Source organism: Callithrix jacchus, chromosome X (genome assembly GCF_049354715.1).
Source record: "Callithrix jacchus isolate 240 chromosome X, calJac240_pri, whole genome shotgun sequence".
NCBI classification, from domain to species: Eukaryota; Metazoa; Chordata; class Mammalia; order Primates; family Cebidae; genus Callithrix; species Callithrix jacchus.
The window spans coordinates 151,494,594-151,518,157 of NC_133524.1; the positions used below are offsets into that span (position 1 = coordinate 151,494,594).

Sequence of the window (23,564 nt, forward strand, 5' to 3'; positions counted from 1 at the left end):
CAAGGTCATGACTTATTCCTCTTATATAACACTTTATTGGATTTGCTATTGTTTTGTTCAGGAATTTGGCATCTGCATTTATAAGAGATAGTGGTCTATAATTTATTTTTTTTTTTTAGGTTTTTGTATCAGGAATATGCTGGCCTCATTAAACAAGTTGGGAAATGTTACTTCTCTGTCTTCTGAGTTTAGGTACTATTGTCTTAGATGTTTGGAAGAATTTACTAGTAAAGCAAATTGGGCCTGGAGTTTTCTTCGTTGGAAAATTTAAAATCTTCCATCTTGCTGTTTGTTTCCTATCTATGTCATCTAGTCTTTGCATCTTCTCCCTCTTTTTTTCTGCCTTCCATTGGATTTAGTATATTTGTTTTTTCATTATGCCTTCTTTTTCAGTTTATTAGCTATAGCCCTTCATTTCATTATTTTCTGATTGCTCTAGGGTTTACAGTATGTCTTTGACTTATAATCTCCCTTCACGTGGTATTTTTCCACTTCATAAATAGATAAGAACCTTACAATAGTATACTTCTGTCTCTTTCTTCCTGGCCTTTATGCTATTGTTGACATGCTTTTATTTACACATATATTAAAAACTACAAAATACATTGTTATTGTTTTTGTTTAAAGAGTTGATCATTTTTTAAAGAGATTTAAATAATAAGGAAAGTCTTTTGTATTTACCCATGTAGCTGCCATTTCAGTGTAGGCCGAGTTTCTATATGATGTTATTTTCTTAATGCCTGCATGCTTTAATTTAACATATAATCTTCCATTATTGTTTAGATGTGTAGGTCTACCAGAAATGAATTCTTTCAGGTGTGGTATATCAGAGAAGTTTTTATTTCACTTTCTTTTTTTTTGAAAGATATTTTTACTGAGTATAGAATTCTAGGTTAGTAATTTTTTTTTTAATACTTGATGAATGGTGGTTCATCAATGTCTTTTACATTGTTTCTGACAAGAATTCTGCTGTCATTCTTACATACATAGAGTGTATTCTTTTTCTTCTTGTGCTTTTAAGATTTTCTTTTTATCATTGGTTTGAAGAAATTTTTTTTATAATATACATGCGTTGGTATAGTTTTCTTTATATTTCTTTGTCTTTGAGTTTTTTGTAGTTTTCATCAAATTATGAAAATGTTGAGCTCTTTCTAGGCTTCCAGTTACATCTATATTAAGCCACTACAAGCTGTCCCACAACTCACTGATGCTTTTGTTCATTGTTCAGTCTTTTTTCCACTGTGTTTCATTTAGAATAGTTTCTATTGATATGTCTTCAGGCTTACTTATCTTTTCTGTTGCAGTTTGCAATCTGCTCTTTCTGTCCTGTGTATGACAGAACAAGTCTTTACAAGTTGTTTTGGATCTTTTTTATATCTTCCATGTGTCTCCTTAACATGTGCATACTTTCCTCGACCGTCTTGAATATATGAAGTATATTTATAATTGAAGTGCTTATTCTACTTAGATGTAATGCAAATTTTTATAGAGTTGGGTGTAAGTATCTTAAGCTTTTTTTTTTAATTTAGGTTCTGGGGTACATGTGCAGATCATGTAGGATTGTTGCATAGGTACACAAATGGCAAGGTGGTTTGCTGCCTTCATCCCCCATCACTTATATCTGGTATTTCTCCCTACAGTATCCCTCACCACTCTACCCACACCACGCTGTCCCTCCACTAGTCCCCCCAACTGACCACAGTGTGTCATGCTCTCCTACCTGTGCCCATGTTTTCTGATTGTTTAACACCCTCCTATGAGTGAGACCATGCAGTGTTTGGTTTTCTGCTCTTGTGTGAGTTTGCTGAGAATGATGCTTTCCAGATTCACCCACGTTGCTATAAAGGACATAAACACACTGTTTTTTATGGCTGCATAGTGTTCCATGGTGTATATGTGCCGCATTTTCTTTACCCAGTCTATCATTGATGGACATTTAGGTTGGTTCCAAGTCTTTCTTATTGTAAACAGTGCTGCATTGAACATACATGTGCATATGTCTTTATAATAAAATGATTTATAATCCTTTGGGTATATACCCAGTAATGGGATTGCTGGGTCAAATGGTATTTCCATTTCTAGGTTCTTGAGGAATCACCATACTCTCTTCCACAATGGTTGCACTAATTTACACTTTTACCAACAGTGTAAAAGTGTTTCTGTTTCTCCGCATCCTCTCCAGCATCTGTTGTCTCCTGATTTTTTAATGATCGCCATTCTAACTGGCATGAGATGGTATCTCTATGTGATTTTGATTTGCATTTTGCTTAATGACTAGTGATGATGAGCATTTTTTCATATGTTCATTGGCCTCATATAGGTCTTCTTTTGAAAAGTGTCTGTTCATATCTTTAGCCCACTTTTGAATGAGTTTGTTTTTTTCTTGTAAATCTTGTTTTAGTTCTTTGTAGATTCCGGCTATTAGCCCTTTGTCAGATGGGTAGATTGCAAAAATTTTCTCCCATTCTGTTGGTTGCTGGTTTGCTCTAATGATTGTATCCTTTGCTGTACAGAAGCTCTGGAGTTTAATTAGATTCCATATGTCTATTTTGGCTTTTGTTGCCATTGCTTTTGGTGTTTTAGCCATGAAGTCCTTGCCTATGCCTATGTCCTGAATGGTTTTGCCTAGGTTTTCTCCTAAGGTTTTTATGGTGTTAGGTCTTATGTTTAGATCTTTAATCCATCTGGAGTTAATTTCAGTGTAAGGTATCAGGAAGGGGTCCAGTTTCTGCTTTTTGCACACTGCTAGCTAGTTTTCCCAACACCATTTATTAAACAGGGAATCCTTTCCCCATTGCTTGTTTATGACAGGTTTGTCAAAGATGCGGTGATTGTAGATGTGTGGTGTTGCTTCTGAGGCCTCTGTTCTGTTCCTTTGGTGTCTATCTCTGTTTTGGTACCGGTACCTTGCTGTTTTGATTACTGTGGCTTTGTAGTATAGTTTCAAGTCAGGCAGCATGATGCCTCCAGCTTTTTTCTTTTTGCTTAGGATTGTTTTGGCTCTGTGGGCTCTCTTGGTTCCATTGTGAAGTTTTAAGTGTTTTTTTCTAGTCCTGTGAAGAAGGTCATTGGTAGCTTGATGGGGATAGTGTTGAATCTGTAAATTACTTTGGGCAGTATGGCCATTTTCACAATATTGATTCTTCCCAACCTTGAGCATGAAATGTTTTTCCATCCATTTGTGTCCTCTCTTATTTCCTTGAGCAATGGTTTGTAGTTCTCCTTGAAGAGGTCCTTTACATCCTTTGTTAGTTGTATTCCTAGGTATTTTATTCTCTTTGCAGCAATTGTGGATGGGAATTCACTTTTGATTTAGCTCTCTGTTAGTCTGTTATTGGTGCATAGGAATGCTTGTGATTTCTGCACATTGATTTTGTATCCTGAGACTTTGCTGAAGTTGCTTATCGGTTTCAGGAAATTTTGGGCTGAGATGATGGGGTGTTGTAAATATACAATTATGTCCTTTGCAAATAGAGACAATTTGGCTTCCTCTTTTCCTAATTGAATACCCTTTATTTCTGTTTCTTGCCTGATTGCTCTGGCTAGAACTTCCAGTACTATATTGAATAGGAGTGGTGAGAGAGGGCATCCTTGTCTTGTGCCAGATTTCAGAGGGAATGCTTTCAATTTTTGCCCATTCGGTATAATATTGGCTGTGGGTTTATCGTAAATAGCTTTTATTATTTTGTGATATGATCCATCAATGCCTAGTTTATTGAGGGTTTTTAGCATAAAATGCTGTTGAATTTTGTTGAAGGCCTTCCCTGCATCTATTGAGATAATCATGTGGTTTTTGTCTTTGGTTCTTTTTATGTGATGGATTGCATTTATAGACTTGTATATGTTGAACCAGCCTTGCATCCCCAGAATGAAGCCTACTTGATCATGATGAATAAGTTTTTTGATGTGCTGTTGCAATTGGTTTGCCAGTATTTTATTGAAGATGTTTGTGTCAATGTTCATCATGGATATTGGCCTGAAGTTTTCTTTTTATAGTTGAATCTCTGCCAGGTTTTGGTATCAGGATGATGTTGGTCTCATAAATTGATTTGGGGAGGACTCCCTCTTTTTGTATTGTTTGGAATAGTTTCAGAAGAAATGGTACCAGCTCCTCTTTGTATGCCTGGTAGAATTCGGCTGTAAACCTCTCTGGACCTGGACTTATTTTGGTTGGTAGGCTCTTAATGGCTGCCTCAGCTTCAGCCCTTGTTATTGTTCTATTCAGGGTTTCAACTTCTTCCTGGTTTAGTTTTGGGAGAGTGCAAGTGTCCAGGAATTTATCCATTTCTTCCAGATTTACTGGTTTGTGTGCATAGAATTGTTTCTAGTAATCTCTGATGGTAGTTTGTATTTCTGTGGAATTAGTGGTGATGTCCCCTTTATCATTTGTTATTGCATCTATTTGATTATTCTCTCTTTTCTTTTTTGTTAGTCTGGCTAACAGTCTATTTTGTTGAGTTTTTCAAAAAACCAGCTCCTGGATTTGTTGATTTTTTTTGAAGGGTTCGTTGTGTCTCTGTCTCCTTCAGTTCTGCTCTGATCTTAGTTATTTCTTCCCTTCTGCTAGGTTTTGAGTTTTTTTTTTTTTTTAATCTTGCTCCTCTAACTCTTTCTGTTTTGATGATAGGATGTTGATTTTAGATATTTCCTTGCTTCTCATGTGGGCATTTATTGCTATGAATTTCCCTCTAGACACCACTGTAAATATGTCCCAGAGATTCTGGTACGTTGTGTCTTCATTCTCATTGGTTTCAAAGAACATCTTTATTTCTGCCTTCATTTCATTATTTATCCAGTTGGCATTCAGAAGCCAGTTGTTCACTTTCCATGAAGTTGTGCGATTTTTAGTTAGTTTCTTAATCCTGAGTTCTAATTTGATTACACTTTGGTCTGAGAGACTGTTTGTTATGATTTCTGTTCTTTTGCATTTGCTGAGGAGTGATTTACTTTTATTTATGTCATTGATTTTAGAGTAAGTGCAATGCGGTGCTGAGAAGAATGTATATTCTGTGGATTTGGGGTTGGGAGTTCTGTAAATGTCTATTAAGTTTGCTTGGTCCAGAGCTGCATTCAAGTCCTGGATTTCCTTGTTGATTTTCTGTCTCATTGATCTGTCTAATATTGACAGTAGAGTGTTAAGGTCTCCCACTATTGTTGTGTGGGAGTCTAAGTCTCCTTGTAGGACATTAAAGACTTGCTTTATGTATCCTGGTGCTCTTGTATTGGGTTCATATATATGTAGAATAGTTAGCTCTTCTTGTTGTATTGATCCTTTTACCATTATGTAACCCTCTTCTTTGTCTCTTTTGATTTTTGTTGGTTTAACATCTGTTTTATCAGAGACTAGGATTGCCACCCTTGCTTTTTTTTTTGCTCTCCATTTGCTTGGTAAATCTTCTTCCATCCCTTTATTTTGAGTCTATGTGTGTCTTTGCACGTGAGATGGGTCTCCTGAATACAGCACACTGATGGTTCTTGGCTTTTTATCCAATTTGCCAGTCTCTGTCTTTTGATTGGGGAATTTAGTCCATTTTCATTTAATGTTAATATTGTTATGTGTGAATTTGATCCTGCCATTTTGATACTGGTTGGTTGTTTTGCTCTTTGGTTGGCATAATTTCTTTGTTGTGTCATTGGTTTTTGCCATTTCATTCTTTTTTGCAGTAGTTGGTACTGGTTTTTCTTTTCTGTGTTTAGTGCTTCCTTCAGGAGCTCTTGTAGGACAGGTCTGGTAGTGATGAAATCTCTCAGCAATTGCTTGTCTGTAAAGGATTTTATTTCTCCTTCACTTATGTAGCTTAGTTTGGCTGGATATGAAATTCTGGGTTGAAAGTTCTTTTCTTTAAGGATGTTGAATATTGGCCCCCACTCTCTTCTGGCTTGTAGGGTTTCTGCCAAGAGATCCGCTGTGAGTCTGATGGCCTTCCGTTTGTGGGTGACCTGACCTCTCTCTCTCGCCACCCTTAGTATTTTTTCCTTCATTTCAACCCTAGTGAATCTGATGATTATGTGCCTTGGGGTTGCTCTTCTAGAGGAGTACCGTTGTGGTGGTCTGTGTATTTCCTGTATTTGAATGGTGGCCTGGCTTGCTAGGTTGGGGAAGTTCTCCTGGATAATATACTGAAGAGTGTTTTCCAGCTTGGATTCATTCTCTCCATCACATTCAGGTACACCCATCAAATGTAGATTAGGTCTTTTTATATAATCTCATATTTTTTGGAGGCTTTGTTCATTTCTTTTCACTATTTTTTTCTCTAATCTTGCCCTCTCATTTTATTTCATTGAATTGATCTTCAATCTCTGATATCCTTTCTTCTGCTTGATCTATTCGGCTATTGAAACTTGTGTATGCTTCACGAAGTTCTTGTGCCATGTTTTTCAGCTTCATCAGGTCATTTATGTTCTTCTCTAAGCTGGTTATTCTAGTTAGCATTTCGTGTTACCTTTTTTCAAAGTTTTCATTTTCTTTGCATTGGGTTAGAACACGTTCCTTTAACTTAGAGAAGTTTGTTTTTACCCACCTTCTGAAGCCTGCTTCTGTAAATTCATCAAATTCGTTCTCCATCCAGCTTTGTTCCTTTGTTGGTGAGGAGTTGTGATCTCGTGGAGGGGGAGAGGCATTCTGGTTTTTGATGGTTTCATTCTTGCGCTTGTTTCTTCCCATCTTGTTGGATTTATATAGCTTTGATCTCGGGTAGCTGCTTGGGGAGGCGGCCTTTCCTTTGCCTGCCTGCAGAGGCGCTGCTGGGCTGCCACAGATTCAGTGGAGCTCCTGTGTCTTTTATTTACTCAGGAAAATTAGGCCGACTTCTGCAATGGCAGCTGCCCTTCCCTCCACTGAGCTCAATTGTTCCTGGTCGCTCTCTAACTGATGTTCCGGGTGCAAAACTCTGAAGTGAGAGTTTTTTAGCCTACTAGGCTTTGTGCTGGGGAGACCCGTCCTACCGTATGGCCTGTTTCCCCGCTTTCAGTTCTCCTCCTTTCTGGGAGACCGGTAGCTCCACCCAGCCAAGTTTCTGGCTTTCTCCGGGTCAGCCAGTGCTTCCACCTAGATCTATGCTGACAGCCGCCGCACCAGCCAAAGTTGTTCTGCCCTGTTCTGGCAGCTCGCTTGAGGGTTTTCAGCCCAGCAGAGATCTCCTGTTCTGTGGGTTGTACGGGACTTGAGTGGAGTGCTGTATCCCAACCGAAGTCCCAGAGGGGGAGATCCCCGGGTCCTCTGGTCAGTTGCATGCACCTCCTGGGTGGGGCAGTGCCCTGCTGTGGTTTGTACCCACTATCCAACCAGACCCACGAAATACCTCGTTTGGCATTGTGGAGACCACTCAGATTCTGCGTCTCTTGCTGGGAGCTTCGTTCCGGAGCTGCTGCTTTTTTGGCCATCTTGGGACCCCAGCTTTGTTTTTTATTTGCCGCATCCCCGTCTTCTTCTTTTTTATTTTGATTACTCAAGTATGTTTACAGTTTTTTTAACCATCTCTATTTGTTTTTTAACATGTTTATTGGGAAATAACTCACAGACCATAGAAATTGCCCATTTAAAGGTCACACTTCCATGAAATTTAGTCTTACGTTATTAAAATTGTGATAAGATATATATAGCATAGAATTTTGCCATTTTAACCTTTTTAACTTTTTTTTTTTTTTTTGAGACGGAGTTTTGCTCTAGTTACCCAGGCTGGAGTGCAATGACGCAATCTCAGCTCACCGCAACCTCCTCCTCCTGGGTTCAGGCAATTCTCCCGCCTCAGCCTCCCGAGTAGCTGGGATTACAGGCACGCGCCACCATGCCCAGCTAATCTTTTGTATTTTTAATAGAGACAGGGTTTCACCATGTTGACCGGAATGGTCTCGATCTCTTGACCTCGTGATCCACCCGCCTCGGCCTCCCAAAGTGCTGGGATTACAGGTGTGAGCCACCGCGCCCAGCCCCATTTTAACCTTTTTAAACCGTACAATTCAATAGTGTTAACTACATCGACAGTGTTGTGCAACCATCACTACTACCTATTTCCAACTTTTTCATCACCCCCTAACAGAAACTCTGTAACCATTAAGCAATAACTCCCCATTCCCCTTACTCTCAGCCCTTAGTAACTGTAATGTACTTTCTGTCTCTGTGAATTTGCGTATTTTGGATATGTCATATAAGTGGGATCATGTAAAATTTCCCTTTTTGTGTCTGGCTTATTTCACGAAGCATAATACTTTATTGCTAAAAAGAATGCTAATGATCACATGAGCCTTAAGTGAGTCTTAATCTTTTTGCCGGTGAAGGGTCTCACCTTGATGATGTTGGCTACTGACTGATGGATCAGGCTGGTGGTTGCCAAAGGTTGTGGTGGCTGTGGCAATTTCTTTTTTTTTTTTTTTGAGACGGAGTTTCGCTGTTGTTACCCAGGCTGGAGTGCAATGGCGCGATCTCGGCTCACTGCAACCTCCGCCTCCTGGGTTCAGGCAATTCTCCCGCCTCAGCCTCCCGAGTAGCTGGGATTACAGGCACGCGCCACCATGCCCAGCTAATTTTTTGTATTTTTAGTAGAGACGGGGTTTCACCATGTTGACCGGGATGGTCTCGATCTCTGGACCTCATGATCCACCCACCTCGGCCTCCCAAAGTGCTGGGATTACAGGCTTGAGCCACCGCGCCCGGCCGGCAGTTTCTTAAAATAAGACAGCAGTGAAGTTTGCCACATTGATTGACTCTTCCTTTCACGAAAGATTTCTCTGCAGCATGTGTTGCTGTTTGATAGCAACTTACTGACAATAGAACTTCTTTCAAAATTGGAGTCAATCCTCTCAAATCCTGCTACTGCTTTATCAGCTGAATTGATGTAATTTTCTAAATCTTTGTCATTTCAACAGTGTTCACAGCATCTTCACCAGGAGTAGTTACTGTCTCAAGAAATCACCCTCCTTGCTCGTGCATAAGAAACAACTCCTCATCCTTAAAGTTTTATCAAGAAATTGCACCAGTTCAGTCATGTCGTCAGGTTCCACTTCTAATTCTAGTTGTCTTCCGTTTATACCACATCTGCAGTTACTTTCTCTACTGAAGTTTCAAACCCCTCAAAGTCATTTGTGAGGGTTGTAATAAGCTTCTTCCAAACACCTGTTAATGCTTATATTTTGACTTCCTCCCACAAATCATGAATGTTCTTAATGGCATCTAGAATAGTGAATCCTTTATGGAAGGTCTTCAAATTACTTTTCCCAGATTCATCAGAGGAATCATTATCTGTGGCAGCTATAATAAATGTCATGTTTTTTTTAAGTAATAAGACTTGAACGTTGAAATCACTCCTTGACTCATGGGTAGCAGAATAGATGTTGTATTAGCAGGTGTGAACCCCAAAAGTCTGAGACAGGTCTCAGGTAGTTTAAAAAGTTGAGAGTAGAGGCCGGGCGTGGTGGCTCAAGCCTGTAATCCCAGCACTTTGGGAAGCCGAGGCGGGTGGATCACGAGGGCAAGAGATCAAGACCATCCCGGTCAACATGGTGAAACCCCGTCTCTACTAAAAATACAAAAAATTAGCTGGGCATGGTGGTGCGTGCCTGTAGTCCCAGCTACTCGGGAGGCTGAGGCAGGAGAATTGCCTGAACCCAGGAGGCGGAGGTTGCGGTGAGTCGAGATTGCACCATTTCACTCCAGCCTGGGTAACAAGAGTGAAACTCCGTCTCAAAAAACAAAATGCCATTTAATTTTTCTCTGGTTTTCATGTTCTTGAAGAGATTGTCATCTCTCTTAGTCTTACTTGGAAAATGATTATTTCCCCACCTTTGGCTGTTTGTTTTTGTGTTTGTTTTAAGGCAGGGTCTCTCTCTGTCACCCAGGCTGGAATGCAGTGGCACGATCACAGCGTACTGTTGCCTCCACCTCCCAGGCTCAAGTGATCCTCCTGCATTGCCTCAGCCTCCCAAGTAGGACCACAGGCATGCGCCATCACACTTAGCTAGTTTTTTAATTTTTTGTAGGGGTCTTCCTGTGTTGCTGTGGTTGGTCTCACACTCCTAGGCTCAAGTGATCCTCCCTCCCTGGCTACCCAAAGTGCTGGAAATATAGGCATGAGCCACTGCAACTGGCCCCCTTTGGCTGGTTTTAAGGGTATCTTTTTATGTTTGGTTTTCAACATTTTATATATGGTTATTAGCTTTCTGTGGCTGCTGTCACAAATTATCATAAACTTGGTGGCTTAAAACAACAAAAATTTATTTTCTCACTACTGAGTTTCAGAAGTTCAAAATCAATTTAACTGGGCTAAAATTAAAGTGTTAGCAGGGCTACACTCCTTCCAGAGGCTCTATGAGAGAATCTGTTCCTTGCCTCTTCCAGCTTCTGGTGGCTGCCAGTATCCCTTGGCTTGTGGCTATATCATTGTAGTTTCTGCCCCTGTGTTCACATTACTTTCTCCTTTGCATGTGTGTCAAGTCTCCATCTACTTTCATCCTATAAAGACGTTTGTGATGTCATTTAGGGTTCATATGGATAATCCAGGTTACTCTCTTCATCTCAAGATTCTTAACATAATCACATCCGTAAAGACCCTTTTTCCAGATAATATCACATATGTTGTATTCACAGGGATTAGGACACGGGCATATCTTTAGTGCCACCATTCAGCCCACTGTAAAGGTATAGGACTCACAGATTCCCAAGGCTGAAATGAAACTTTGTATATGGAGCAAAGAGACCATCAGGCTGGCTGTTCAGCTTGCCTTTGTCATTCTCACAGGGACTTTTTTTTTTTTTTTTGCATTTTAGGTTTTGGGGTACATGTGCAGAACATGCAAGATAGTTGCATAGATACACACATGGCAGTGTGTTTTGCTGCCTTCCTCCCCTTCACCCACAATTGGCATTTCTCCCCAGGCTATTCCTCCCAAGCTCCCCCCCCCGCCGCTGTCCCTCCCCTATTCCCCCCAATAGACCCCAGTGTGTAGTACCCCCTTCCCTGTTTTATTTTTTTGAGACGGAGTTTCACTCTTGTTACCCAGGCTGGAGTGCAATGGTGTGATCTCGGCTCACCGCAACCTCCGCCTCCTGGGTTCAGGCAATTCTCCCGCCTCGGCCTCCTGAGTAGCTGGGATCACAGGCACGCGCCACCGTGCCCAGCTAATTTTTTGTATTTTTAGTAGAGAGGGGGTTTCACCATGTTGACCAGGATGGTCTCAATCTCTTGATCTTGGGATCCACCCGCCTCGGCCTCCCAAAGTGCTTGGATTAGAGGCTTGAGCTACCGCGCCCAGCATCTTCTTTCTTTAATTATTAATTGTGATTTAGTCTTCGGTGTGTCCTCACACATTTTCTTCATATGAGTTTATGGGTGATAATCGCTTCAAGAGCAAAAGTGTTATTTTGGTCTCATATTTGAACAGTGTTTTGACTGGTGTAGAATTCTAGGGTTAAGATCATTTTCTCTCAAAATTCTCTGAATATTGCTGCGTTTCAGTGCATGAAGAATTTAGGCATCTGAGAAGTACAACACGGACGCATTTTACATGGTTTTTATTTGTGCCGAGTTTGAGAACTGCACACTGGGAGCATAGATTCAAGTTGCCCTGAAAGTATGCTCTGATTAGCAGCAGTTACAAGTGGGGTTTTAAAGGAAAAGAGGAGAGGCAGTATCTAATTTGTTTACCAAGAATTGACATTAAAATAACATAAGGTATTGATTGGCTATACATTGTTCTTGGTATCACAGATTCCAGGAACATGAAGATAATGGGTGAGGCAGCTTGTCAGCCACAAAATGCCCTTAAACACTTGCCCTTCTGGGCATTGTGTCGGGGGTATGACTAAAGTCCCATACTCATGTCTTCTGGGTCTGATAAATTTTATATACCTCACATAGCTCAGACTGCTCTGAGCTGTTTTTCTTTTCTCATTTCCCCCTTTTGATGAAAATCTTTCTCTTCTGAAAGCATTGATCAGCATTTTAGATGTAAGTGTATCCCATGTCACTGGGAAGACTCATTCCCAGATATCCTTGTCCGACTTTGGATGGAAAGAAGTTAAAAAAACATACTATGGCTTGAAGAACTTAGTGAGGTTTCAAGGCCAAATTGATTGGCAACACAGAGGAGCAGAGCAGCAGGATCTCAGTCAAGCCATCCACTCACAGTGGAGCCGTGGCGTGAACAGCTACATAGTTTACTCAAGTCTACCCTTACCTATGACACCAGTTGCAAATTTGGAGGATTCCCCAAACCACCCTCAGGTTTGATAGTTCATTAGAAGGATTTATAGTACTCCATGAACACTATTATACTCACAGTTACCATTTATTATAGGCAAATTATACATAGTAAGATCAGCCAAGGGAAAAAGTGCATAGGGTGCAGTTTGGGAAGATACCAAATGTAGAACTTCTGTTGTCCTCTCCTCATGGAGTCAGGACACAGTACTGTCCTGGTATCAACGTGTGACAACATGTACAGAGCATTGTCCAACAGGGAAACTTACCCAAGCCTTAGTGTTCAGAGTTTTTATTGGGGTTTTATTTATTATGTAGGCATTATTGACTGACAGCCCTCTGGCTTGATCTCAGTCCCCAGCTCCACTGGATTGATCCAAAGCCTCCTGAATGACTTTTTTTTTCTGGGGTAACTTTCCCCTACCCTAAATCACACTGTTAATATCTAGATTACAGTCTATTAGAAAAGGAAATCAAGGCTGTTCATGGTGGCTCATACCTATAATCCTAATACTTTGGTAGGCCAAAGCCAAAAAGATCTCTAGAATCCAGAAGTTCAAGACCAGCCTGGGCAACAAAGTGAGACCTTATCTCTACAAAACCAAAAAAAAAAAACAGAAAATATGTGTGATGGGGTATGTTTGTAGTCCTATTTACTTGGGAGACTGAAGATGGAGAATTGTTTGAATCCAGGAATTCAGAGCTGCAGAGAGCTATGATCACACCACTGCGCTCCAGCCTGGGTGACAGAAGGGTGACCTCCATTTCAAAAAAAAGGAAAAAATTTTGAATCCCATTTATGATAACATCAAAAAGAGTAAAATAGGAATAAATTTAGCCAAGGATATAAAAAATGTGTACAATGAAAACTATGAAACATTGATGAAAGAAACTGAAGAAGACACAAATCAGTGGAAAGATATCCTGTTTTTTTTGGATTAGAAGAATCAGTATTATTAAAAGTCCATAATGCCCAAAGCAGTACACAAATTCAACACAATCCCTATTGATATTCTAATAGCATTTTTCTTTTTTTTTTTTAATTGCATTTTAGGTTTTGGGGTACATGTGCAGAACATGCGAGACAGTTGCATAGGTACACACATGGCAGTGTGTTTTGCTGCCTTCCTCCCCTTCACCCACATTTGGCATTTCTCCCCAGGCTAACCCTCCCCAGCTCCCCGCTCCGCTGTCCCTCCCCTATTCCCCCCAGTAGACCCCAGTGTGTAGTACTCCCTTCCCTGTGTCCATGTGTTCTCATTGTTCATCACCCGCCTATGAGTGAGAATATGCAGTATTTCATTTTCTGTTCTTGTGTCAGTTTGCTGAGAATGATGTTCTCCAGATTCATCCATGTCCCTACAAAGGACACGAACTCATCCTTTTTGATTGCTGCATAATATTCTGTGGTGTATATGTGCCACATCTAATAGCATTTTTCAAAGAATATAAAAAATAATTCTAAAATGTGAATGAAACTAGAGGATATTATTAAGTGAAGTATACCAGTCACAGATAGACAATACTGTCTAATTTCACTTATATATGAAATCTAAAAAAATGTCGAGTTCATAAAACCAAAGAGTAGAACAGTGGTTGCTGGGCGTGGGAGACATGGAGAGTTGTTGGTTAAAGTGTATGAACTTGCAGTTGTAAGATGAATAAGTTCTGGATATCTGACATACAACATGACAACTATAGTTAATAATAATGAATATTTGAAGTACATTATATAAATAGATCTTAAGCATTCTCACCACACACCCAAAAAAGTAACTATGTGTGGTGATGGATATTTTACTTAACTTGATTGTGGTAATTATTTCATGATGTATACATATATCATAATAGCACATTGTATACCTTGAATGCATACCATTTTTATTTGCCAATTATACTTCAAAGCAGAAAAGAATAAAAGTAGAGTCGAAATAAAAGCTTGGAGTTCTGCAATGTTACTAAAAGTGTAACATTTGACTTTTTTCAGTAACAGTGCAACATTTTCCTTTTTTTTTTTTTTTGAGATGGAGGTCACCTCTCTGTCACGCCGGCTGGAGTGCAGTGGTGTGATCATAGCTCTCTGCAGCTCTGAATTCCTGGGTTCAAGCAATTCTCCATCTTACCCCATGGCGGGTAGGGCCTTTTAGTCTGAAGATTCAAGTCTGTCTTAGTTCAGGGATATTTTCTTCAGTCATTCCCTGGATTATTGATCCTTCTCTTTTGGCCGTATTCTCTCCTGTGACTGCTAATAGGTGCCTAAATCATGTACCAGGCACATAATAAATGTTAAGGGAGGCCGAGGCGGGTGGATCACGAGGTCAAGAGATCGAGACCATCCTGGTCAACATGGTGAAACCCCGTCTCTACTGAAAATACAAAAAAATTAGCTGGGCACGGTGGCGCATGCCTGTAATCCCAGCTACTTGGGAGGCCGAGGCGGGAGAATTGCCTGAACCCAGGAGTCGGAGGTTGCGGTGAGCCGAGATCGCGCCATTGCACTCCAGCCTGGGTGACAAGAGCGAAACTCCCTCTCAAAAATAAATAAATAAATAAAATAAATGTTAAATATCTGTTGATTTTATAAATTGATCCTGTATTTTTGCTTGATCAGTTTTCCATATATCTTACATCTTTCATAATTTACAACCTAGACATTTTTCCCTGTTTTCAGAGCAAATTTTTTGAGTTGTTACTGCAGAAGCTGTTTTTGGTCATTTATGTTCTGCTTTAAAAAAATTATGCCAGTCATTTTATTAAAATACAGTTTTGGGAATATTACTTAATTCTTCATGTCCTCTGATGACTTTGTTTAAAATTAGTACAATTATGTCTTGTATCTGAGGATACTTATTAGAAATTTTTTATTACTATTATTCCATCTTGTTCCCCATATTAACTTAGTTCCGTTAAGGACTGTTTGACCCCATTGTTTTTTTGTCTCCTCACTTTAACTGCTGGTTCTTCTCAAAAGTTCTAGTCAATGCATATATTTTATTCAACATATATATTTAGTTCTAGATGTAATCAGTTTTGGTCTGTGCCTCCAGGTGGCATCCTGTGCAGTCTTCATCAAGTGAAACCCAAAGGCTAGTGCCGCTTTCGGTTGTTCTACTGCAGAGACTTTGTGGAGAATGTGGTTGGAGAGGAATGTATGGTTAAGGGAGTGGATTTTTAAAAACTGATATGTTGAAGTGTGATATACATAAATACATCAACTGTAAGCATACAACTTGTTGTATTTTCACAAAGTGAACATACCATGTAGAATCAACACCCAAATTAAGACCTAGAGCATGAACAGTACCCCAGAACCTCCTTTCTGCCTTCTTCTAGTCACTACTACCCTCCAAAGGTGACCACTGTCCTGATTTCTCCATATAGATTAATAAAATATAGCAGGAGCCGAGAGTGGTGGCACAAACCTATAGTCCCAGCTATCAGGAGGCTAAGGTGGGAGGATCGTCTGAGCCCAGGAGGTCGAGACTGCAGTGAGTCGTAATTGTGCCACTGCACTCCAGCTTGGGCAACAGAGCAAGACCCTGTGTCAACAAATATATAAATAAATAAAATAGAGCAAGTATTCTGTTTATGTCAAGTTTCTGTTGCTCAGAATGATGTTTGTGAGATTTATCTGTGACATGTAGATTGTAAATTGTGTAAATGCAGTCGTAGATTGTGAATTCTTATTACTGTATTGTATTCCATGGTACGACTCTCCTACAATTTATTTATGCATTGTACAATTTATAGGCATTTGGGTGGTTTCCAGTTTAAGGTAAGAAAAGGAGTGCTGTCCAAAACATTTTTGTGTGTCCTTTGGTGAATCTGTGCATCATCTGTTGGGTACATACCTAGAGTGGAATTGCTGGATTATTTGGGAGTTTTGTTGGTTGGTTGGTTTCCTTTTTGTTTTAAATTCCTTGTGTCCTGGTGGGAATCGTTCAGTAGATATTGAGAAATTGATTATGCAAAAGAAAGTGGGTGGCAGAAGGAATGAAGTTCTATAGGTTTTGACTCTCACAAAAGTAAATACATATCTTCCTATGGAAATCAAACAGGTTTTTATGGCTCAGAGTCCCAGAATTATACTGGGCAGGCTAGGAGAATGTGCTTGCACCCAGCTGACTTTAAAGGAGCCTTTCTTGGCCAGGCGCAGTGGCTCAAGCCTGTAATCCCAGCACTTTGGGAGGCCGAGGTGGGTGGATCACGAGGTCAAGAGATCGAGACCATCCTGGTCAACATGGTGAAACCCCATCTATACTGAAAAAAATACAAAAACTTAGCTGGGCATGGTGGCTCGTGCCTGTAATCCCAACTACTCAGGAGGCTGAGGCAGGAGAATTGCCTGAACCCAGGAGGCGGAAGTTGCGGTGAGCCGAGATCGCGCCATTACCCTCCAGCCTGGGTAACAAGAGCAAAACTCCGTCTAAAAACAAAAAAAGGAGCCTTTCTTATTGGAAGTATAGAGAGGAAAATGCTTTTCCACTAGAGGGAAGAACGACTTCTGGTGCTCAGCATCACGTATGTTGCTGCACTGGAGAAGAAAAAAGAGGGAAGCCTTTCCATTAGGCTCATACTGCTTACGATAGACCTGGCAGAGTGTTGCTTTTGGCAACTATTGAGTATAAATGGCCAGTCTCGACTTGTAAAGAGAGATCATTGGACTTGAACAGAATTAATGGAAGTAAAATGCTGTTACTGCAGATCATTCATGTGATTAGCGCCAGGGTTAAATCAATTCTTGCTTCTTTTCTAGTCTGTCACCTTCAAAACGACTAGCAGAAATCTTGCCCGAGCCATGTGTATGAAGAACCTCAAGCTCACTATCATCATTATCGTCATATCAATTGTAAGTTTTTGTCCTTTTAGTGTATAGCTTTATTTTTCAGTCTCTAAGAAAGTAGGTTCTAGAATTCATTCTCAGAGATTAACACTCTGAAATGAGCTACGTATGTCTTTTAATGGTGAAACAGATGACCAGGTAGTGGCTTTCCTACGAAGTCAGTATGAAATATCTCTATGTAAACCCCTCCTTCCTATTGAGAATTCGTATATATAAAGAGGCCTATAAAACTGACCTCACAGAAATGTAGTTATTTTAAATAAAGACATTTCTGTTTATATGTAATAGCTTTATTGTTGTCGTTTTAAAAGTAATTATGTATTTTTAAAGTTTTAATTTCCAATATGGCAAATGCTGATAATTATAATCCCCCTTAAAACAAGAACTCTTTGGAGTCCTCAGTAATTTTTAAGTGTGTAAAGAGGTTCTAAACCACAAATTAAAGAACTGCTGCTAACAGATTGGGGGTGCTTTACTCTGTGGTGGTTCATGGCCAGATGAAGTTGCCTTTCCTCCCCATCATCCAGTCACGTCCAGAAGCCCAAAGTTTACCTCCAAGCAGATACCTCTGACCCTCCTTCTCCTTGACCACAGCTTGAGGGTACTCTGCCTTAGACAGCTGGATTTATCTAAAAGAGAAGAACAGTCATAAATCTGTACATTTGATACCGAAAGTAATTGTCATGGACTTGAATGGTTCCTTGCTCAGGCTCTTCTTTCTAATGGCACATTGTAGGCTCCTGAGCTTAGCTTCTTATTATTTGGTCCGGAAATTTAGGTTGATTTGTACAGCTGAGTTATGGTTAATTTCAGAATATATTTCCCGATCACTTAGTACATGCAGAGCACAGCTCTAAATGCAATATCAATCTTTGCCAAAAGGTATTGTCACCTAAGTAGATGTACCTCAGCTGGAAAAATCCTTATATTACAGCTGTGACAAATAGTCAATTTTATATCAACTTGGTAAATTTTACATTTGTGGCATATGTATGTGTGAGTGTGTGTGAATATGATGTCAGAAGTTCAACCTATTCATTAATAAACAGAATCTACTGTAGTCTGCTCCAACCCTGGCAATATTTATAGTTCCCTGCAAGGCAAAATGCTTTGCTCACTTTTAGAGCAAAGGACATGCAGTTCATAAATGCATCTTTTTTCTAAGCTTGCAATGAATGAAATCAGTCACTTAAAGATCTCAAAAAGTTGTAATTCAAAGCAAAACAAAACCAGGCACAGTGGCTTATGCCTGTAATCCCAGCACTTTGGGAAGCTGAGGTGAGAGGATTGCTTGAGGCCAGGAGTTTGAAACCAGCCTGGTCCACATAGTGATACCCTATCTCTGCAAAAATAAAGAATCAAAAAATCAAAATAAAGTGACTAATGCAGTGAACCTAATGTGTAAAATCTATTTTTTGTAATGTAATAATATGAACATGTAGTGACTTTCATATCATAATTTAAAATAATAATCCTAGAATTAAAAAGCAAACAGCATTTCTGGAGTGTCACTTGGATCATCCGCTTTTCTTTGATTTGGTCCTCATAATTATTGTGTCGTTATCCACTGAAGAGTTGGTAGCAGTGTTCTTGCTCATAAGTGATATGCAGATGAAAGTCTTCTACTCAGGCTTCTAAAATATAATCATATTAATTAAAAATTATATTGTATCATATTAATCAAAAATTCATGTGTAAAACCTAAAAATATAGTTAACGAAATCATACTTCAGGAGAATTATGGTTATTTGTGAATTTTTTTCTTCTTTTTTTCATTTTTTTTTTATTGAAATGGAGTTTCGCTGTCGTTACCCAGGCTGGAGTGCAATGGTGCGATCTCTGCTCCCTGCGACTGCCGCCTCCTGGGTTCAGACAATTCTCCCGCCTCAGCCTCCCGAGTAGCTGGGATTACAGGCAGGCGCCACCGTGCCCAGCTAATTTTTTGTATTTTTAGTAGAGACGGGGTTTCACCATGTTGACCAGGTTGGTCTTGATATCTTGACCTCATGATCCACCCACCTCGACCTCCAAAAGTGCTGGGATTACAGGCGTGAGTCACCACGCCCGGCCCTGTTTATGATGTTTTATTACTTGTTACTGGCACATCAGTAAGAGTTGCTCAATGAGCCTTGATTCTGCCGAGTTACCGCTGAAGAGCAACAACCCTACTGCTTTCTCTCCCACTGAAGAAAACACCAGAATTCAAGTGGGTGTGAGTTATACCAAAAAGGACAATTTTAACTATACTTCTGTCTTGGAAAATACATGATGAGTGTGTTTCATTACTATATAATTTCTACTCTAATGGAATCAGAAGTATTTCTTAATAAGGGTCCACTTTCTTCTATATGTTATTTAGAAGAATATGATTCCAGAAAATAAAATTGCCCTCCTCCTCCCTCCAGGTGTTCATCTATATCATTGTCTCACCTCTCTGTGGTGGATTTACATGGCCAAGCTGTGTGAAGAAATAAGAAAGAAAAAGTTAACATTGACTAAGGATATGAGATAACAAGGAGTTAAAAGCGATCCGTGTGACTCAAGCCTTTCACATACTGACAGATAGTATCTGCCAGTCTCTTCAACCCTCTTCTCACTTTTTAAAATCTTGTTCCATGCCTCCAGGTTATCTTTGTCTTATCAACCAGTTTATTCCTGTAAGCTTCAGATTGTACCATTCATTGCAGCAGTAGCCTTAAAAAGGCTTTTGTTTATTTCTTTGGTTTGTTAACTGGTGTCATCTATTTAGAGAAACATTTTTGTTATTAATTGCACAAAGCTGTCGCCACTAGTCTTATGAGCTATCTACTAAAACTATGGAGAAACTTTGTATGCGCACACAAAAGTATTCAACAGATAGTATTGCTAACATCTCATCTTCATATCTTCTGTTATTGAGAAGTCTTAGGTGCTTCAAAACAATATAAATGGATGATAGTTGTTATTTGGGGAATTGTAATGTCGGTGCTGCTTGCTTCTAAGAACTCAGCCAAGTAAAGTGTGAAACATTCTTATTTCAGTTAGATGGGGAACGTTTTGCTAGCCCATTAGAAGCACACAGAATATTCACTTTGTGGAATAAAGTTCAGTGTGCTGATCATTTAGAAAACAGATAGCTTGGTATCTTCTGTTTTCCCATTGCTGTTGATTTGAGAAGATGAAGGTTTAAGTATTGTTGAAGGTTGCATTTTTTTTAATGTATTCCTTTTTCTTCTGTGAATATTTAGGGCAATTGTGTCGCTAATAGAATGTTTAGTAGAGGGGGTGGGGAGGTAAATTCCTCTGACTTGCCAAAGAAAAAGAAGGGAACCACAGTGGATGTACTAGCATTTTAGCTGAGCAGAGGGAGGTAGTGTGGGGGAAAAATGTTTCCATTCTGGGAAAAGCCCAAACTGAATACGGTCAGCAGTCAACTCCAGGGCTTCGGCTTGACTCCTGTCAAATAATAGTTTGAGTATTCTTTATGGTTTAATAAATTCTTAAATCTGCCTAGTTTTGATGAATTCTTTTGTGAAACTTTAAAGAGAATAGACCGTATGACCTATAGAATTAATACAAAACAGTTTAACAACCATTTAACTGCAATGTAAGAAAATTGTACTGTAATCATGTGGCTACTGGCATCTGTTACCTAGTATGTATTTTTGGTGTGTATCTGAAAGGAAGACATTTTCTACCCTAGATCCAATAGCATTTATTTATCAATAAGTGCCATTAAATTGAAATTATATTACATTTTACACTTTTGCAATGAAGGATCTAATTAGTCTGTAGAATCCAGCCACCTGTTTAGCCTAGTCATGTGCCTTGAACATATGTGTCCCGTAATCTCACTCACGGTACCTGTTCTTCCATCCAAGCCTTTCAATTCATGCTACCTGATTCATTTATTTGACATGTATCATAGGCCCACTTGAACTCTTTTCTTGTTTATCTAGCACAGCACAAATGTGTTTCCAGTATTCTGTGTCAACACTAACGCCTCTTAATTGCATCAGCATTTCCTATTGGAAAATACATCTGTTCCAGAAAAAAACATTTGGCATTCCTGAATAATTTCCAAATGCTTTTAATCCAAAGAAAAAGGTTTAAAGCTTATTTCCCTTTCTTATACACACCTGAATAAAATTGACGTGCATGTTTTAGGAATCAATTATGTAAGCATTCCTTGGTCTATTTATGTATAAGAATGCTTTAGAAAGCACATGTCTCATTTTAAATGGCACACAAACTGAGGATGTTAATAAAATTCAAGAGTAATACAATGATTTGTTTGTTTTTTTTTAATTGCATTTTAGGTTTTGGGGTACATGTGCAGAACATCGATGATAGACTGGACTGGGAAGATGTGGCACATATACACCATGGAATATTATGCAGCAATCAAAAAATGATGAGTTCGTGTCCTTTGTAGGGACATGGATGAATCTGGAGATTTGTTTGTTTTAAAAGTTCTTTCGGTAACCTGATTTCTTCTGATGACATCTGGCATTGTGTACAGAACAAAAATATTTTACTTATGCTGAAAATATATTAAGAAGTGTTACCTGGAGCCTTTCCATAAAAAATCAATAGCATAATCTCAGGTGTGTAGAATTTCTTCACAACCAAAAGACACAAATGAACTTTAAAAATATATAGCCCATACTGAAACCAATGAAAGATTCTGAAATGATCACATAGCCTTCACGACTATCATCCCGAGCCCATGATTTAGACAGAACTAAAAAAGAACCCGAGAGATTTTCATCTGGTTTAGCACAATTCTGAAAAATCTATCGAAAGTTAAATGACTGGTTCTGAAAAAGATGACTCAGAGCAAAGGCGTAACAGTGGGAGGGAAATAATTCATTATAGCAAACAGGGTTAGCTAAAGAGAAATAAAAACAGGTAAAAAAAATATACATATAAGTCACAAAATAATCATAATTGGGACCTCTGAATGTAAGGGGGCTGAAGGCAGGTATAGAAAATGTTTTTGTACAGGCTGCAGTAACTTAAAAGCAGTCTATTTGGCCGGGCGCGGTGGCTCAAGCCTGTAATCCCCGCACTTTGGGAGGCCGAGGCGGGTGGGTCATGAGGTCAAGAGATGGAGACCATCCCGGTCAACATGGTGAAACCCCGTCTCTACTAAAAATACAAAAAATTAGCTGGGCACGGTGGCGGGTGCCTGTAATCCCGGCTACTCAGGAGGCTGAGGCAGGAGAATTGCCTGAACCCAGGAGGCGGAGGTTGCGGTGAGCCAAGATCGTGCCATTGCACTCTAGCCTGGGTAACAAGAGCAAAACTCCGTCTCAAAAAAAAAAAAAAAAACAGCCTATTTAAGTTCTCCCTAGGCTTCATTCAGGTTTCAACTGAAGTATCCATTCTCTAACAGAAAAAGAAAAGATGGCTATTTATTTGGTTGCTATGAATAAAGGAGGAAGTGAAACCAGCTATTTCTCTTTACTTCTAACTCTTGGCAAAAAATCAAATACTGCCACAATCCAAAAGTTTCCTTAATAGTGAATGTGTGTGCCTTTATTCTTTTTTTTTCTTTTTAATTTGCCCTCTTTTTTTTTTTTATTGCATTTTAGGTTTTGGGGTACATGTGCAGAACATGCAAGATAGTTGCATAGGTACACACGTGGCACTTGACTCTGTTGGTATCTATCTTTTCTGGCCTCAAAATAGACAAAGATATTGGGTTGCTTCCCAGGGTATCTTGATGGAAATGAATATAATAACAGTAACAGCAGCGCCCTGGACCCTACCAAAGTGTCCTACATTAGAAGCAAGTCTTTCTTGCAATGCCATCTTCTCAAGTATAATAAACAGGGTAGGCCGGGCACGGTGGCTCACGCCTGTAATCCCAGCACTTCGGGAGGCCGAGGCGGATGGATCACGAGGTCAAGAGATCGAGACTATCCTGGTCAAAAGGTGAAACCCCGTCTCTACTAAAAATCAAAAAAATTAGCTGGGCGTGGTGATGCGTGCCTGTAATCCCAGCTACTCGGGAGGCTGAGGCAGAAGAATTGCCTGAACCCAGGAGGCGGAGGTTGCAGTGAGCCGAGATCGCGCCATTGCACTCCAGCCTGGGTAACAAGAGCGAAACTCTGTCTCAAAAAAAAAAAAAAAATAGAGTCCACTATTTATATGCAGTCTATTCTGCTTTCAGTCTGTAGGTTCTACTCATTTCCAAAGTGACTTAGATTAGCACTTTCTGCTTATCACCTGCAGTGAGTGTTTCCATAAATTTGTAATACAGTGAGATTCTTGGTCCCATTCTATATTTTATCCTTGGATTCTACTATACCCTAAATAGTTTGATTTAATTTGTATAGCTTGTGATTTATTCCTTGGGCTGTAAAATTCTATCCTTTTCATAAAATGCATAGTGTCAGGTATCCACCATTAAAGTACCATACAGAATACTTCAGACTCCCACCCTATAACCACTGATTCATTTATCTCTGTAATTTTGCCTTTTCCAAAATATCATGTAAAATGGGGTGAAATGGTGGGTAGCCTCTTCAGACTGGCTTCCT

The 23,564-nt window shown here is 39.6% G+C and overlaps 1 protein-coding gene across 6 annotated transcripts in view; it reads left to right on the forward strand.

Annotated features, from left to right (window-relative positions):
- VAMP7 (vesicle associated membrane protein 7) overlaps nucleotides 1-21,617 on the forward strand; it is a 63,709-nt gene extending 42,092 nt beyond the window's left edge. For 3 of the 6 annotated variants that reach the window (XM_054251593.2, XM_054251594.2, XM_054251595.2), the window contains 2 exons: nucleotides 16,951-17,043; nucleotides 21,336-21,617. In XM_054251593.2, coding sequence (XP_054107568.1) covers nucleotides 16,951-17,043; nucleotides 21,336-21,431 — 189 coding nt within the window. In that variant the 3' untranslated portion in view covers nucleotides 21,432-21,617. Of the gene's footprint in view, nucleotides 1-16,950; nucleotides 17,044-19,442; nucleotides 21,303-21,335 lie in introns of those variants that run through there. The other 3 variants (XM_035288117.3, XM_035288118.3, XM_035288120.3) reach the window with 1 other exon arrangement.
- Nucleotides 21,618-23,564: the final 1,947 nt, after the last annotated feature.